Source organism: Paramisgurnus dabryanus, chromosome 21 (assembly GCF_030506205.2).
Source record: "Paramisgurnus dabryanus chromosome 21, PD_genome_1.1, whole genome shotgun sequence".
Taxonomy (NCBI): domain Eukaryota; kingdom Metazoa; phylum Chordata; class Actinopteri; order Cypriniformes; family Cobitidae; genus Paramisgurnus; species Paramisgurnus dabryanus.
In genome coordinates, this window is record NC_133357.1 from 15,785,312 (window position 1) to 15,803,320 (window position 18,009).

Sequence of the window (18,009 nt, forward strand, 5' to 3'; positions counted from 1 at the left end):
CTGGGCTGATTTCTCACCTTTCTTAGGATCATTGAGACCCCACGAGGTGAGATCTTGCATGGAGCCCGAGTCCAAGGGAGATTGACAGTCATGTTTAGCTTCTTCCATTTTCTAATGATTGCTCCAACAGTGGACATTTTTTCACCAAGCTGCTTGGCAATTTCCCTATAGCCTTTTCCAGCCTTGTGGAGGTGTACAATTTTGTCTCTAGTGTCTTTGGACAGCACTTTGGTCTTAGCCATGTTAGTAGTTGGATTCTTACTGATTGTATGGGGTGGACAGGTGTCTTTATGCAGCTAACAGGTGCATCTAATTTAGGGTAATAAATGGAGTGGAGTTGGACATTTTAAAGGCAGACTGACAGGTCTTTGAGGGTCAGAATTCTAGCTGATAGACAGGTGTTCAAATACTTATTTGCAGCTGTATCATACAATAGTTAACAAAATCATACATTGTGATTTGGGGATTTTTTTTAGATTATGTCTCTCACAGTGGACATGCACCTACGATGACCCCTTCATGATTTCTAAGTGGGAGAACTTGCAAAATAGCAGGGTGTTCAAATACTTACTTTCCTCACTGTACATTTATATTCAAAGGTGTGTCGACGCATATAGACACCACTCAGTACGAGCAGTTCATTGAAGATGATGTTTTATAGTACCAGGACAAGAATTTGTAAAAAATTATTTTAATTACATGTACATTACATAAAATAGAGTAATAATTTGATATTAGCACACATTCTGCAATGCTAGCATGGTTGAGTGAACCTGTTTTTTTTTTAACTCTCACACAGCATCTGATGTTTATAATAAGGCATCCATTTAATATTGTAAAGCACTTATGTGTACTTTATTGCTTGACATTCAAATTTTTTACTATACAAAACTAAAAGTAGGTATAGTCCAACTGTTGCACCTTCAATATATTAACCCAATTTAATAACTAACTAAACCATTCACTAATATAACCTTTCTGTTGTTTGTTTTATTAATAGATCTTGTAAACGTATTTCTTTTTATTTGCATTTCTAATGATGAAACACAAAGAACAAAATAAAAGATTTATGTGAAGCTTAGTAAACACGAACAAATAAAGTTTACACACACTCTTTCATTATAGTAGAGATAATTTATTTATTGTTATGCCACGCATATAGAACTAACACTTTTTAAAAGCAATACAACACAGATAGTGCCGCACACAGCAACACACTGAACAACTTACAGTAGCTCAGTGGTGCACCAGAATCACTACAACTTACAGGAAGCTAAACAAAGATCTCTCACACAACACCAAAACACAATTAAAGGACCAATGCTATTTTGATACCAAAGCATAGATGGGACACGAGAGGGGTCGACACAGAGGGCAGCGTTTCTTCTCATAGACTACAGAGCTGGACCTTTAAATTCACTGCTTTACCAACTGGTCTCCATTCTACAGGAGCTGACATTGCGTGGCGTTATGTGTGGAGATTAAGCATGATAAACACACTGAGAGACACTGCTTCAGATGGGCCTCCTGAACTTCTTGCCAGCGAAGCGAGCCTTGTCACCAAGCTCCTCTTCAATCCTGCAAAGTCAATGTTTAAATGAATCCTGGAATCTGATTTTCTTTAAACAACTTATGCAAAAATATTGACCACACAATGAAGTATTTCAAAGCTGTGTAAAAAACACTAAAGTAAAGCTTACCTCAGCAGCTGATTGTACTTGGCCAGGCGCTCGGATCGGCATGGAGCACCGGTCTTGATCTGAAAAAAAAAAGAATAAAGAAAACTTACTCTTTTAATTCACTACATTTTCATTTGTAATAAACGGAAAATATACAAAAATTGGCCCATGTAAGATCGTGTTTGGTAAAGTCTACCTGGCCAGTGCAGAGTCCGACCACCAGGTCAGCAATGAAAGTGTCTTCTGTTTCTCCAGAGCGGTGACTGACCATCACACCCCAACCGTTGGACTGAGCCATCTTACAGCTAAACAAAACAAAACATAGCACATAACCGGTTATTACCTGCAAAACCTGTTATTTTACAAAAATGCAGTTTTGATCACCCAATCACCATCGACATTAAAAGTACTCACGCCTGGAGGGACTCGGTGACTGATCCGATCTGGTTGACCTTGAGCAGCAGGCAGTTGCAGGCCTTATCAGTTACGGCTTTAGCGATGCGCTTGGGGTTGGTCACTGTGAGGTCATCACCCACCACCTGGATACTGGTGCTGGCAGTAAAGTTGGTCCACGCCTCCCAGTCATCCTGGTCAAATGGATCCTCGATGGAGACCACTGATCATAAAAAACAATTTTTTTTTTATCAATTAAATGATCAATTTGTTTCTGTTAATGTAATAAGTTGGTACTCTAACATTTTGCAAAATAAAACCAATGCTGGGTATCAAAGATTTGTCTTCTTTTTAAACACAATTGAATTGTATTTAAGCTAATTTATTTGGATAACTAACCACAAACCCTTTACCATGTGTTTTTAAGGATAAGAAACTTTCAGGATCACTACATACAGCTGCAGGGATGATCTTTTGTAGGCAAAACCCAGAAACAACCATTTAAGCACTCTATGTTCTCTCATCCCAAAGTCAAATTTTTTTGAATGGGGTTTTGGTTAAACGCCCTTGATAAGGTATTGGGTTAACATAAGCTCAAAATATTTTATGCTGCAACAGTAATACTTCCCACTCATGATCTTTTAAAATTTTACACATTATAAAATATACTTTGGTTTCCAATTGAAGTAACCAGTGGCAAGAACAGCAATTCCCAAAACCAACAGCAGAGGTCACACTAACAAGGTGCTACATGGGACGTTGTACGGAACTTAAAATGTCATCACGCATGAAAATCTCAAAAACAGTGAACATAGGCACAATTCCCAAAAAAGATTTATCCACAGTGTATTTTTATATACAACGAGCATTTAAATATTTCGTTTGATAGAGCTTTCAAAATTTGGTGGTGATGATGTTGGAGTCAAGCAGCCGTTGGGTAGTTCGCTTTTAGCATAAGGTTATCTTTCATTTCTAGTAAGTAAATGCATTAAGTTCAAATTACATAAAAGTTGTGTTTATTTGTATCTTGATGGACAAAACATGTAAATATCATAACCTTTTTGATCACAGAGCTAATTAATGCTGTGGAAATCCCATTGACTTTTTGCCCAAGGAACCCATGTGAAGCTAACTTCTAGGTTGGCCTACAAAAATCCCTGCAGCTCTCTATTCATTAAAATCTTATTGTCTACCTAGATGCTCTCACTGGACAGCTGAGTATCATATATACAAAATCAATTAGGTTACTGACCGGGGTAATCCTTGACAAAGCTCTTGTAGAGATCGGCCAGCTGATCAGGGGTGATGTAACGGCTGGGATCGTCAGGTGATTTGAAGTCCAGGTCGTATTTGCCACCCTTGTAGAACTCAGAGGCGGCCACATCCATGCCAATCACAATCTTGTCAGTGTAGCCAGCTTTGCTGATAGCATTCTTCAAGAGCTCAAGGGCTGCAAAAGATAGGGGCAGTTTATCATGTCCATTCACTTCATTATTTATCAAAATTCAAATTTAGGTGAAATGTACATAAATGTGAAGTAAACTTTTTTATTTTATTTTATTGATGCCATCCATACTGCCCATATACAGCTGTTAGTATTCATAACAAATCATGAATAATTCTATGGCTTATACAAACGACAGCAAAATAACAGATGAAGGCACTATTTAGACTTAAATGCATCTTCTATACATCTGTCATGGTGTTATGCATGCATCTCTGGAATGCTTTTAACTTAAAGCAACTTTGGATTGACCTTAAGGATTCTTTTAAGGGCCTATTCCTTATAGACAAATAAATTAAGACTAAAATGACAAATATTTAGACGTCCACAAGAGGGATACTCCAATTAAATGTGAGGAACTATAAACAGGTTTCTGCCGAAATCAGCAGATGTTAGGACAGCGATGTAGACAGCACAGAGCCCATGAGCATTCCCAAAACTCCCCATAGAGCGGGCCACAGCTGTAGTACTTCACTGGGTTGCAATAAATTTCATTTTAAACAACTGCATCAGATCCCAACATGAACACCATCAATTGTTTGAAAAAAAAAGTTTTCAAGTACGGAAAATGCATAGAGTCTTTCAATTTTATGCGTTGCGTTTCTGTGAATCACTAGTAAACAAGATTTTGTTGTTCAAATAGTCATGTTTGTTTAAGGTATATCTTATTTTAAGTTATTTCATTTTATTTGGAAGCATGTTCTTTTAGATAAATATTTATGATGGTGCTAAAGGTTTATATGAAGGAATGGCATTCTAGATTAGATTCTGGATTCATTCCCGTTTTCCTCTTTCTCACCTTCTTTGTTTTCCAGGATGTTGGGGGCGAAGCCACCTTCATCGCCCACATTGGTGGCATCTTTGCCATACTTCTCCTTGATAACATTCTTTAAGTTGTGATAAACTTCAGCACCGATGCGCATGGCCTCTTTGAAGCTGCTGGCGCCAACAGGGAGGATCATGAACTCCTGCATGGCTAGCTTGTTACCAGCATGAGAGCCGCCGTTGATAACATTGAAGGCCTTTGAAAACAGACAATCTATTTATAGTGTGCCAGAGTTTTCATTCAATATTTTTTTTTGGTTTGTGTGATATTATACTAAAAACATAACAAATCGGCACAGAACCAGGGCGTGGTTGGGAAAAAAACATATATATTTATGACAGCACTGCCACTAAGGGGTTTCGTAACTTATAGCTTTTGGGACAGTTCACCCAAAAATGAAAATTCTGTCATCATTTACTCCTAAAAAAACCTATGATTTTCTTTATTTTGTATAAAAAATTTATATTTTAATAAATTTACACCCAGTTGATTGTATTCATTGACTTCCATAGCATTTGTTTATCCCACTATGGAATCAATAGGTACCGTCAACTGTATTAAAATAAAGAAGTAAATGATGAGAGTTCATTTTTGGGTAAACTATCTTTTTCTTGTAATTATGTAATCCAGTCTAAACCCAGCATATAAGCAGTAGTGCACATTTAAAAATACTTGTTTTTTATTCAGAGCACGTACAGGTACTGGAAGAATGACTTCAGGGTTGCCAGCGAGGTCTGCAATGTGGCGATAGAGAGGGACGCCTTTCTCTGCAGCACCAGCCTTGCACACAGCCAGGGAAACGCCCAGGATGGCATTGGCACCAAACTTTGCTGTAGATTCAAACAAGTGCATTAATTAAAACGATATGTTTACAAATCCGTAAAGCTGTGCCTTATTATATATTTTTTTATTGGCAGCGACCTATAATGCAATAATTAATCATATTATATGCTTACACTTGTTGTCTGTGCCATCCATATCCAGCATCAGCTGGTCGATCTTCTCCTGCTCCAAGACTGACACGCTCTGTTTAAGCATAAAAGGTTTATTAATACCAATCAATCATTTGCAGTTAGGTTGAATTCATTCACATATTTATTGAGCATGAAACAAATGCAACATTATAGCATTCACAGCATTGTGAGATTAGAGGGGAGATGCTTTAATTATTTTTATACCTGTCTTTATAAATAGCTAAATACTAATGTGATTTATCCTCAAAACATTAGTGAGTTTAATTAATCAAATCACAGCACACTACAGAAATACACTTACCAATTAATGATCCCAAACTGATCTGATTGTCTTAACATAATGTTTTTCTTCCATATTACAAAACCAAAGCTCAACAACAGTACACATTATCATGTTAGTCAAAAAACAAATATTCCTACCTGGCTAACCAGAGCAGGTGCAATTGTTTTATTGATATGCTCAACAGCTTTTGAGACACCTGCAGGGAACAAGCAAACCATCACTGACCCAGGCCAAGGAGAAAAGTGACATGCAATGCAGACATAACTAGATGATCACAGAAGCAGATAGGTGCTGTATTATCAATGAGAGAGCCATCTGTGATCATCTACAAATACCTGCCGTGGTTAGTCATCAAACCAAACCCGTAGGCTCATGCGTCTGTGCTATATCAAAACGGGTTAAGCTCCTCTTTTTGGTTAATAAACACACTAATTTACCTGATTACATAAAGCAGGGCCCAAGAACTCATTTACATATTTAACAGCCCTTTTCACCCCTGATAGAGGAAAAAAGAATCAGATGGAAAAAGATAAGACAAAGAAAAAGATGAGACAAACAAGGAAGTGCTGATAGATAATTGAAAATAATATGAGATTTATTTATTTAAAGGAAAAGATGAGATCCTTTTATATTAAGCATACATTTTGAGCCTTTTTTGTATGACTGTTATGTGCATATAATAAATGTGATATAAATATATTATGTACATTTGTATAATATTGTTTGTACAACAACATGATCTACATTTAGACTTTTGAACTGTACTATAGATACATATATAGATAGATAGACAGATATATATAGACAGATATATATAGACAGATATATATATATATATATATATATAGATTAGATATTATATATATTATACAGCTCTGGTACTCCACAATTGTTTAGTTTTTCAAAATGTGCTATTTATAAATACATAAAAAAATGCTGGGGTTTCTTCAACCCAGCGTTGGTTCAAAAAGGGATGACTCCAGCCGTTGGGTTACACAGAAAATGTTTATATTTGACCCAACAATGGGTTAAAACAACCCAGCATAGGTTAAATTACAACCCAAAAGGCTAGGCTCGTCTGTTTTTGACCCAACCGTTTAGGTTAAATTGTAATTTTTGTTTAATTCTGTTACCTACAGACAACATTTCTCCCAAATGTATTGTTTAGTATTTGCAGAACATGAAAACTGGACAAAATAACTAAAAAGATTCAATGTTTTCAGTCCTCAAATACTAAAAAGTTCATGTTCAATACTTTTGAACATGTACTTTAGAGATCAAAGTATAAAATGTTATAAAATAACCCTGATTTTAATCATAAATTTTTTATTGCATTACATGCTTTCAAGGTAAACAAGCCGTTTCTAAATCATGAACAAATGAGTACCGTACACTCCAGTAACTGACGAGAGACGGATGACGTGAAAGTCGCTCATAATTTGCATAAAGTTAACCATTTCTAAACTTTGTTGCGCGACCGGACACGCTTGTTGTCATGTTGCCGAAACTCGCCAAGCTTCCATTAAAAATGAATGAGATTGCATTGCTCTCCTACTATTAGTTTGAATGCATATACATATAGTTTGCCATACATATACAGTAGAAATGCTTGGAAGGCAAATCTGGAGTGGATTTTTCCTGAGCTGTATATTATATACATTTCATAAGATTTAGAGCTACACATAAGATTTCAAGATTTGCAGAAAAAAACATTTAATATGTAACATTTGAAATACAAACCTTTTCCCATATAACGTGTCTTGTCATTGTCGCGGAGTTCAAGGGCTTCATAGATACCAGTAGAAGCACCACTTGGCACTGCAGCTCTGAAGAGACCTGTTGAGCAAACAATGTGTAACCATTCACAGGTTCCTTGATACATATAAAATCCTGAAGGGTTAAGTTACTTTAGTAACCATAATCACATACTAGAATCATCAGTGATGTACTGTATATTGTCTACCATATGGCAGTACCAAGATTATACAGAATTATAATATCAGCACACAAAATCATTCAACTCATACAAAAACAAATATACTATCTGGATGTGGAGGGGATTTCTGTTAAGATGTCAGAAATATAATTGACACTACCAGTGTGCACTACATGCACATTTTAACTTTCTGTGTGCTGAATCTGCTTGAGCAAATTCAATGAGCACTGCTGAACAAATATACATTCACTGTCAAAGCTTGCAGATTAAAGTGGATATGACGCTTATCCAGAGATTCAACTTTATTTTGTGAAACTTTACTTAGACAACATTTACAGACTTTCACTATTTAAATACATATCTGTAAAGGTATTGTGTTAAAGACTATAAAGGAGAATAGAAAGCAAAGAAGGTTTAACAACCGATGATATTTGTAACAGCTGTGACCCCGTCACGTGAAATATAGATTTGTTAATACAATAAAACCATTCTACATGATGTAAAGAACATTTTGTGAAAATATAACCTTTATATTTTTAATATTGACTGAGTGAGGTACTGAATGCACCAAATCTCCTAATTAGATTATGAGACTTGAGCCTGGATTTCACAGACATGGTCACATTTATGTCAATATACTGATTTAATCATTATATCATTAATAATGTTTCACAAATCCATTTAGATTTTACCTTAGAATATACAAACTATTGTGACTTAAGTTATGCGTAGTGTTTTAATCCCCAGCCCCACCTCAAACCATTCAATCAAAACACATCCATTGAGGTGCCCTCAAATAAACACAGACACATTAAATCCGGGTGACTTGTTTTTCCAGTCTGAAGCCAAAGGAAAAGTACAGGAATGCCAGCAGAGGATACATGTACACTATACACGTTAGTTTAAATATAAATACAACCTTCATCTTTCATAGAAATGTATCTATTAACCCGGTATGCCAGCTCTGTTTAGTTTATTTTGGCAGGAGATTATTTTTAAATATTTGTTCTTTTGCAAGATTCAATATTTTAAATGGTCATTCACTTCAACTTCATTAATATTCTGACCATGAGTCCAAACTACTAGCTTGTTTTAGTCTATCGTGCTGGGAATTACAAAAGCTGCCCGAAACATTCAAGTCCTAAAAGGATTTCTTGTTTCTTTACTATTGATTGTGTAATAAAGTTAAATTTTTGGATGTTATTAGTTGTTCATCTTTGTAAATTCACAGGCATCGTAAAGCCTCCGTTTCAGGAATACTGTATCAATGCTATCCAAGTGGTATACATTACGTTTACTATTTATATAACACACTTCCACCCGATATGTCGCTTCTGGGTTACTGGACACCAGCATGAGGGTCTGAATAGGTAGAGGGGAGCTTACACCCATGCTCACCAATGTGAAACTACCAAAGCATTCAGACTGTATGCCCCAGTAACACTATACGCAACGCCAGCCATTGTCACTTTGTATTGATGCCAAGCCTGCTGTGTAATGTACTGTTTTGCACATGAGAGGAGACAACCATCCTTAACAACACATTTGTTGAATTGATATTACTACATAGATGAATAAATTATATTATTTGTACTGTATAGGTTATTTTTTTTTTATGATTGTTAAATTCACTAACATAATGAAAACATTAAACATCTTTTCTGTAATACAAACCTTTTTTGGTGTAGAGATCAACCTCCACCGTGGGGTTTCCACGGGAGTCGAAAATCTCACGAGATTGAATCCTCAGGATGGACATGTTGCAGTTTCTGAGTAAAAAAGAAAGGGTATGATAATCTGAGAAGTTTACAGAGAGTTTTGAAATCCAAAGAATGACAAAAATAAGATATAAGGAGTTCAGATGCAAAACCCTCTAAGTCATGAGTCATAATAGATTTTGCCCACAAATAAGTATTTCGAAAATGTCCTGAGGACATGATTAAGCAGATTAGAAGTATTTGCTGAACGTATAATACATGCAAATGCCCAAGAGTATTTGGTTAATATCATAATTTCATTTGTGACGAAGTTCTGTTTAGCGGCCTTTCTATTTGAGTTCCTAATATCCTACACAAAAAACAGATCACTACAGACTGGTTATAAAAAAAAAATGGTTAACTGTGGTGGTGACTGAAAAATTCCAATGCAGGCATTATGGTGACTTCCCCACAGGAAATTGCTCAACAAGTGAGTCAGATATGAGAAGGTAACTTCACTGTTCCACCACTTTAAATAAGTATTCATTCTGTTTATGATCTATAGTTTCAGTTAAAGTAGTCCCTATAAGAACAAACTGAGTAATCCACCACATTTTAACAGTTAAGACAAACAATGGGCACTGTGGGCGGAGTAAACAAACTAGTCACACAGTTAACGACTTCCTTCTTCAGCCACGAAAGCTGTGCCTTTCAGCTGTCAGCACCTGTTGATCTACAAATGCAACTGTATTGCACATTTGGCACTAAGACAACAATACTCCTCTTCAACATGTTTTTACATTCATGCTAGTCATAATTCATCTGCTAAATTGCTGATGTTGCATTAGGATTTCTCTTACACAAATATGCTGTAGTACATACATATAACACACACTATAAAATCCCATATAGTGTGTGTGTGTCATGAGAAAACAAAATCCCTAGAGATAACAAAACCACTTCCTGTCGAGTAAATATAATGTGCTTAACAACAAAAACACAAGCCAATTTGGACCAATGGAAAATCCTGTAGCCTTACATGTCTGGAAACGTCTAGTAGGAAGCAAAACAGTGGGCGGGGTTAAGCGAGACTGACAGTCACAAGTGACATCCTCCTGTCGACAAGGCTTGTTCTCGGTTATAAACCCAGAATCAATAAACTCGACTTTAATCCAATGCAAATATCTTTAACCTTGTACTTAGACAAGCTTATCTTCAATGTTATTATTTTGAATCAGATGCTCAAATATATTTAAGAGCAATACTTTTTTTTATTATTTACGTCTATTCGAATAGTTTATTGAAGTATTGGCGAAACGATTTAAATCAGGAAAGCTAACGATAAAAAAGTGTAGCCTCTAGTGGCAGGCCCAACAAATATCAAAGCAGACACTGACATATTTTGCAAATAAAAACTCAGTTAGATAAGCTTATACGAATCACAGTATTATTCTAAACTAGCTTTAGGTTTTTAAATCAACGTTTAAACGACGTAACATGACACCGCACCGCGTTACCAAAAACAGCTCTCTCCCTCCTCTGATAAAAATAACTTACATCACCATGACATAAAACGACATGGCGTTTCAATGAGAAAAAAAGAAAATTATATCGAAATACGAAACGCTTATCGCCGAAGTAAAGCATCACCTTGAGTATTGCATAACACGGTCAACCATCACGCACATCCATTTAATATTGACATACATGCAACAGCGCTAATTTTACGGTTTATTGTACAAATGTTTATAAATGTTACAATGCTAAAGATGAAAAATGTGCCTATTTTCGTACCTTATCTGGCCTAAGCAGCGCAAGGGCAATGTGATCCTGACCGTGGTGCAGAGCAGTGAAGGCAGAGCAGGCTGCTGGTCTCGAGCACAGTTAAGTGTAGGGCATCAGGAAGCGGTCCACGCAAGAGCCTTTCTCGGGCTCCGATTGGTCCAACGAGTGTCACGCGGCACGCTATCGAGTTCGCATGGCAAGCGGCACGTTTTCCTCTGTCACGACCCCGCCTTCGTTGAAGGATGCGGAAAATGTAATTTATGTATCAAAACATTTATTTTTATTCGCCTCAAGTGTATTAAACAATATATTTGTGGTTAATAGGGGTCGAGGTCGTTTATGTTTAGTAGTGATGTTTCTACAACAGCGATGGCGGAAGTTTCGTGTTTTATTGTACATACTCTGCTGCAATGTGGACTACGTGCAGAGCATCACCTACTTACAGTGATGCGTCATACTGAGCTTTCCCATCAATGACGGATACTGGGCATTTTTCCCCTTTGAAGTATTTATTACAATTTATTCATAGTGTCTCTTTCCATTACACACCCGGGTTAAAATTACATCAAATTATATTAATGATGTGTTAGAATAACTGTAATGAGATGTGAAATGAAGACTGAAATTTAGTAACAAGTATTTGCAGTCTTGACTGGTATTTAATTAAAAGCCTAAATGATTTAATGTTTTTACAACAAATAAATATTTTGATTTGAAATACAATGCCTATAGTTCTTTTTTTATTACGCTTAGATTATTACTTTGCATTACTTTAACAAAGTTAGACTCATATTTTACCATAAACACCGAGTTAAATGAATTAGTAAATTGAGTTACATTTTACAAATGTACAACAGATGCGATGGACCAAGTGATGCTGTGCAGTTTTTAGCCTCCACTATGGCGGCTCCACATCACGAATGACCTTGAGAAAGATGACTACTGCGCCATCTTCTGTCTGTTCATAGAGCTGCACTCACTTCTTTAAATTTCAATTCAAATCCTAAGACCTACAGTGTAATTTAGAGATTCACACAGTTTTCTCGTTTTACTTGATTAAAATTTTTCCATTGTTGTTATTTATTTCAAAGCATGAGTCTTAAACACCTGTCAGATGCTAACCACCTTCTAAATAGCACAGCAACCATTTTGAAATTATTGTAAGGCGGCTGGTCTAAGGGTCACCCTGGGTTTCCTGCATCTCTCCAAGGGGTCTAATACACAGCATCCGTCTTCAATCTCTTCCTCCTACTTCCCCCAGGTTCAGATCACAAAAAGTCTACTGAATTTGAGTCATTGGCAAATCAACCAAAGTGACCCCTCAGCTATTGAAGATATACAATTACAAACCACTTTTTCTCTCTTCTAGGAGCTCTATAAGCTTTATGTTCACTGTAAAAAAAATTCCGTAGAAATTGCAGCTGGGTTGCCGGTAATTTACCGTAGATTTACATTTATGTTTTTTTACTGGCAACATTTTGTTCAAAGTAAAATGAAAATTAAACATTTACAAGTCTTTATCTTTACGGAGTAAAACTAAAAAACAGCATCAAGCAAAACATTCTGGGAAAAAAAATCTGGACCAAAAATCAGAAAAAGGTTGATGATGATTTCTGGTTCCCAGAATGCTTTGCATGAGGCTGTTATTGTATAGTTTTATTCTGTAAAGATAAAGACTTGTTAATATTTGAAATTTATTTAACTTTGAGCAAATTCTTGCCAGTAAATAACATAAATGTAAATTTACGGTAAATTACCGGCAACCCAGCTGCAATAACATTGACATTTCTACGGAATTTTTTACAGTGTATATATCTCTCTTAGATGCCCAGGGCAACTTTCCATGTTATAATTGTAAATCATTTAAACATCCTTGTACACTTAAAACATATAAGATCAGGCAATTGATCACCTGTAGTACATGTGTGAAATGCTCACTGTTATATGTTAGCAAAATCATACGTGCATTACCTACGGGAATTTTAAACACCCAAGGGCCGTTAGATGACAGGATAAGACTTTTTTTCTCCAATTCACTTCACTTAAGTTCTGGGCAGAGGTAAAGAGATAAGAAACTGTTGCAAAGGGAGGCCTTTTTGGATCTTTAGACTTAAGTCCCTATTGTGAGGACTCTGCCATAATCTGGTTTGGTAATTATATCTAGTTGTGTATGGCAGGGTCCTGACAGTACAATGTTTTTTGTGGGAGAACGTGGTTTTGGTATTGTCACATCAGACCACGTTTTTCCCGTGTCTTGTGACTTTTCCCTGCTCCCTTGTATTCTCTTGTCATTGTGTGTTATTTTTCCCCGCTCCCTTGCATTTTCCAGTCTTTGTTTTTATGTCTTGTTTAGTCTAGTGTTCTGTTCATGCATATATATATATATTTGTATATATTTATATATGTTTATATATATATATGTATATATATAATATATTTATGGTTTTGTCTTGTTGGTACTGTGGTTGTCTTGTGTTTGTATGTGTTTTACAGGTTCACGTGTGCTTCCCTCACAGGTGTTCCTGTTCAGTGTGATTGCCTCCTCTCGTCTTCCTCACCTGTTGCTTGTTATCCTCTCGTCTGATCTGTGTATTTAATTCCTGTGTGTCTAGTGTGACTTTGCAAGTTCGTTTGTCAATGTCAGTACTGTGTATGTACTCGCCAGCCACTAGCTTTGCTAGTTTCTAGTCCTGTCTTGTTGTGTGCTTTTGATACGTCTAGTTTGTTCATTTATTGTTTCCCTTATTCTGTGCTCTCTGCTGCCCAGGAATCATTCTCTAGATACTGTTTCGGTGATCGCTGAATGTTATAGAGACTGTTTTCTCCATCCGCCTGTTTAAGGACTGCAGTGCTATCTGCCAAGTTGTCCACTGCTCTGCTCTCCTCCTCAGCTCCGACTGCCAGTTGGTTGGGCGCTGTCCAGCGTACCTATTCAGGGTCTGCAGCCGCGCTCCAGCTTGGCTGGTGTATTCACCGCGGCATTGGTTCATCTCACCCTGTCTCCCCTCAGAGGATCATTTACCCCGTCAGTAAGCAGTGGAACATTTTGTGGTGTTGTGGAATTAATTAACTGTTGTACTATACTCTCTCCCACCGTTCGTTTGTCTGGCCGGAGCCCGAACGTGTGTGGCTTGTCTCCCCAGTGTCTGTGTGTGCTCCTCGCCCTAGCCGTCTGCCTCGGAGTGGCCTTTGCGCCCAGACGTGCCATTGTCTGTTTACATTCATTATCTGTTTAATAAACATTTTTCTGTTATCCGCACTGGGATCCATTTGCCTGTTTTCCCCCACCCTAACACCTATTCCCTGAAGGTATGCATTAAGAATTAGAATTCTCTTGGTTTTTGTAATACTGTGTTTTATTATTTTATTTTTATTGTTTACTTATTTCATATGGAGTGGATTTGTATCTTGTGCCTTATTTGTCCTTGAACAAACTCTCTTGGAGTTGTATGGGTAATAACTGAGGTCTACCTTTGTTAACTGTATCATGTTGATTTTTTTAATACAATTGTACCAGTATAAAACATTTCTGATGAACATGAAGGAAGATATTTTGAAGAATTTCTGTTCCCAAACCGTACATAGGTAGGTAAAACTATGGAAGTGAATTGGGCTCATGAACAGCTTGGTTATAAACATTCCTCAAAATATCTTCCTTCATGTTCATCAGAATTTTTTATACAGGTTTGTAAAAACATGAGGGTGAGTAAATGATGACAGAACAGATAAATGCCTCATTCGCGCCAGATGCTCTATTCGCGTTTGGTGTGAACTGTTTATGCTGCGCCATTTGGAATTCGCCCTCCGTCTGTGTGCACGTGCACATTTAAGTGCATACACGGAGAGACGTGTTTCAAAAAGTAAGCGAACATAAAATCTTTCTGTTCTTGACAGGGCGCATACAAACGAAATGATCTCCACAGTATTTTTTTTCTAATAAAAACAATTGTTTATGTCTTAAGTGTGTATAGATTAGAGTCAGAAACCAGTCTGTGCCATAGACTGTAAAAAAAGATGGACGACGCGACGTCGCCTCCCTCCATTACAATGAATTGAAGCCAAAAATGTCCAACCATGGTCGCCTCCATGTTACATGAAAACCTAACGACTTGCCCCGTTTCTATAGCATCAAATTACTAGCTAAAATTTGAACTTGAACATATATCAGTTTGATAACAACTACTTGAAAGGACCAAAACCATCTTTCGGAAACTTTTATTGGAAGTGTAAATAATTTTTCTTTTGAGTCCTATTCGTTTGAATGGAGAGGGCGGGGTTATGACTTGTACTGCAGCCAGCCACCAGGGGGCGATCAAAGAGCCAGAGGCTTCACTTTACAAGACTGTTATGAGGCAAACCCAGGCTGTTTCTCAATGGCCCTGTCCCAAATGGCGCACTTCATGTGGACTTTCGGTCTCGTGGCCTTAAATTGCGCGTTCTCGCTTAGTCTACGAGTTTGAGGGTGTCCCATCTGTCATTTTTACGCTTTGAAGTGTGCTCATCAGCGCCTCCTTTGCCCCCTTGATGCGGTCTTCAGCGAAGCCCGCACTGCAGCAGGCTTCGCGCACTTTGCCAACCCAGAAGTCCTTGCGAAAGGGCAATCTGACCAATCAGACGACGGAAGGGAGGAGTTCACACTGACGGGCAACTTCTCTACCTATTTCCGGTGTGATGCTCGAGTCTGTCCCAAAATACGACTCCGGTGCACCCACGTGGACTCGCATCAAGGGTCCCTAAAGTCTGGACTACGTGATGTCATCAAAGTGTGGACTCTGAGGAGGACCACAAGTCCGGAGTGTGCCATTTGGGACAGGGCGAATACAGACTTTAGGGACCCTTGATGCGAGTCCACGTGGGTGCACTGGAGTTGTATTTTGGGACAGACTCGAGCATCACACCGGAAATAGGTAGAGAAGTTGCCCGTCAGTGTGAACTACTCCCTTTCGTCGTCTGATTGGTCAGATTGCCCTTTCGCAAGGACTTCTGGGTTGGCAAAGTGCGCGAAGCCTGCTGCAGTGCGGGCTTCGCTGAAGACCGCATCAAGGGGGCAAAGGAGGCGCTGATGAGCACACTTCAAAGCGTAAAAATGACAGATGGGAAACCCTACGGACTCGTAGACTAAGCGAGAACGCGCAATTTAAGGCCACGAGACCGAAAGTCCACATGAAGTGCGCCATTTGGGACAGGGCCTATGTGTTCTTCAGCGATCTTGCGTCCTTGTGTCCTTGCTCTACGTCATCATTAACAGTCGAAGTTCAATTCCAATTCTCAAGAACGCAAGTACAGAGGACGCATGAAAATACCCGGATGTGCTCTTGATATCGAGGATGCATCGAGTGCAGTCTTGCGCGTTGAAATGTGGGGAGGTCCCATGACCAGCAGAAAGATCGCACACATCTCAATTCTCACAGGTGCGTTCTGTGATCTCGCGACCTTCTGAGTTCGTTCTTCCAAGGTCGCCTGGCAAGACCAGTCTCCACGTGAACGCAAGTCCGTTCTTTGCGTTCTTAGAATTCAGAAAAAGCCCCAGTCTGTGCTTATTTGGTCTTAAAGAGACAGTAACCTCAATTAACGTTCTTATGTCTGTGTCATTAATATTAATCAAACAACGCAAGAAACAGAGAAAATCACTTTTGTAGCTCTAAAAAAATAATAATTATATTTAATTCATACAATAAAGAAAGTGTTATTATTCATTTGATTCGATTTCTGTACATAAGGCTAATTTTAGACCTTACTAACAATGTGCAATTTTGTTCTTTTTTTATAAATGTTTGTGATTTCTTTATTTGTTATTAGATTTTCCCACCCCTTTTTTGCTGATCCGAAAAATTATCCGATGCGTGCATCAAAAACAATAATGTGAACCAAACCGTGAGTTTTGTGATCGGTCACACACCCCTACTTTTGGGTGAACAATTAGCAAAAGAGTGAATGTTTCTGTCAGTGTGTTTTTAACTCACATGCACCTTGCATAATTCGATTGAAAAAATAAGGTTTTTAGTCTTGTTTAGATCCAGTGTTGATTATATCTCTGATAACTATATCAGTGGTTTTCAATCTTGTCCTAGGGGACCCACAGCTCTGCATATTTTGTATGTCTCCCTTAACTGACACAACCAGTTCTGTTCATGGATCTCTCCCTTAATGAGCTGATGATCTGAATCAGGTTTGTTAGATAAGGGAGACATGCAAAATGTGCAGGGCAGTGGATCCCCTAGGACAAGATTGAAAACCACTGAACTATATGAATGTAACTACTTCAAAGCAATGACATATCCTTAGCCCCCTTAAAGTTCCAATGTACCATGGGAGGGACACTGAATTTTTTGACAGAAAACTTCAGGACATACAACACTCAAAAAAAAAAGCTAAACATGTCACAAATCTTTTGAAAGCTGAGATTCTTGTGATTTGAATTATGTAAACCCTTTTAATATACAAATAACACAGCAGGTACAATTAGTGTCTTTTTAGGCAAACTTTATTCATGTACATATCAACCTCTAACTGTTTTTCATTGTCTCTTTGATGTTCTTTGGTACACTTCATTCTTTCACATGTAGGTATCTTCATATCCACTGTGTACCCTTATTTACCAGTACCTTTGCTTGATTTATAGATTTGTAAGTTCTTAGTGTTCTTGTGATTTTTATGAGCTCTCCTTAGTTAAATGTTTCAATCAATCAGATTTAGTTACTATGAGATTAACAACCATATATAACAACTAAATATATTAATAAGTAACCGAATAAGTGTCAGATTAAAATCAGAGTTTTATTTTTTGATCGTGATGCAAAGCACGATGCTATACTATCATAAATCACTGCTGGTATATTGTGTGGATATAGGCAGATATCTAAGTCATAACACTTGAATTTAGGAACATCTTGGACTTGTCTTGTCACAGCATGTTTTTAGTTGTTACATCT

The 18,009-nt window shown here is 37.5% G+C and overlaps 1 protein-coding gene across 2 annotated transcripts; it reads right to left on the minus strand.

Annotated features, from left to right (window-relative positions):
* Positions 1 to 1,114: 1,114 nt before the first annotated feature.
* Positions 1,115 to 11,242, minus strand: eno1a (enolase 1a, (alpha)). Of its 2 annotated transcripts, none has more exons than XM_065285861.1 (12): positions 11,087 to 11,242; positions 9,270 to 9,364; positions 7,400 to 7,495; positions 5,797 to 5,855; positions 5,359 to 5,428; positions 5,099 to 5,232; positions 4,376 to 4,598; positions 3,325 to 3,522; positions 2,094 to 2,295; positions 1,876 to 1,984; positions 1,701 to 1,759; positions 1,115 to 1,578 (listed from the first exon to the last, which is right to left on the minus strand). In XM_065285861.1, exons 2-12 carry the CDS (start codon positions 9,352 to 9,354, stop codon positions 1,515 to 1,517), a joined length of 1,299 nt encoding a protein of 432 aa, XP_065141933.1. In that variant the 5' UTR covers positions 9,355 to 9,364; positions 11,087 to 11,242; the 3' UTR covers positions 1,115 to 1,514. The 2 variants fall into 2 exon arrangements, with proteins under 2 accessions (XP_065141933.1, XP_065141934.1); XM_065285862.1 differs by lacking the exon at positions 5,797 to 5,855 and adding an exon at positions 6,097 to 6,155.
* Positions 11,243 to 18,009: the final 6,767 nt, after the last annotated feature.

Excerpts from the sequence above, each read along its gene's own strand:
- eno1a (XM_065285861.1), bottom strand. The coding sequence starts at position 9,354 with ATGTCCATCCTGAGGATTCAATCTCGTGAGATTTTCGACTCCCGTGGA. Across the intron at positions 5,856-7,399 it reads GACACGTTATATGGGAAAAG|GTGTCTCAAAAGCTGTTGAG; the intron begins GTTTGTATTTCA and ends TGTTCCCTGCAG. Across the intron at positions 1,985-2,093 it reads GTCACCGAGTCCCTCCAGGC|CTGTAAGATGGCTCAGTCCA; the intron begins GTGAGTACTTTT and ends TGTTTTGTTTAG.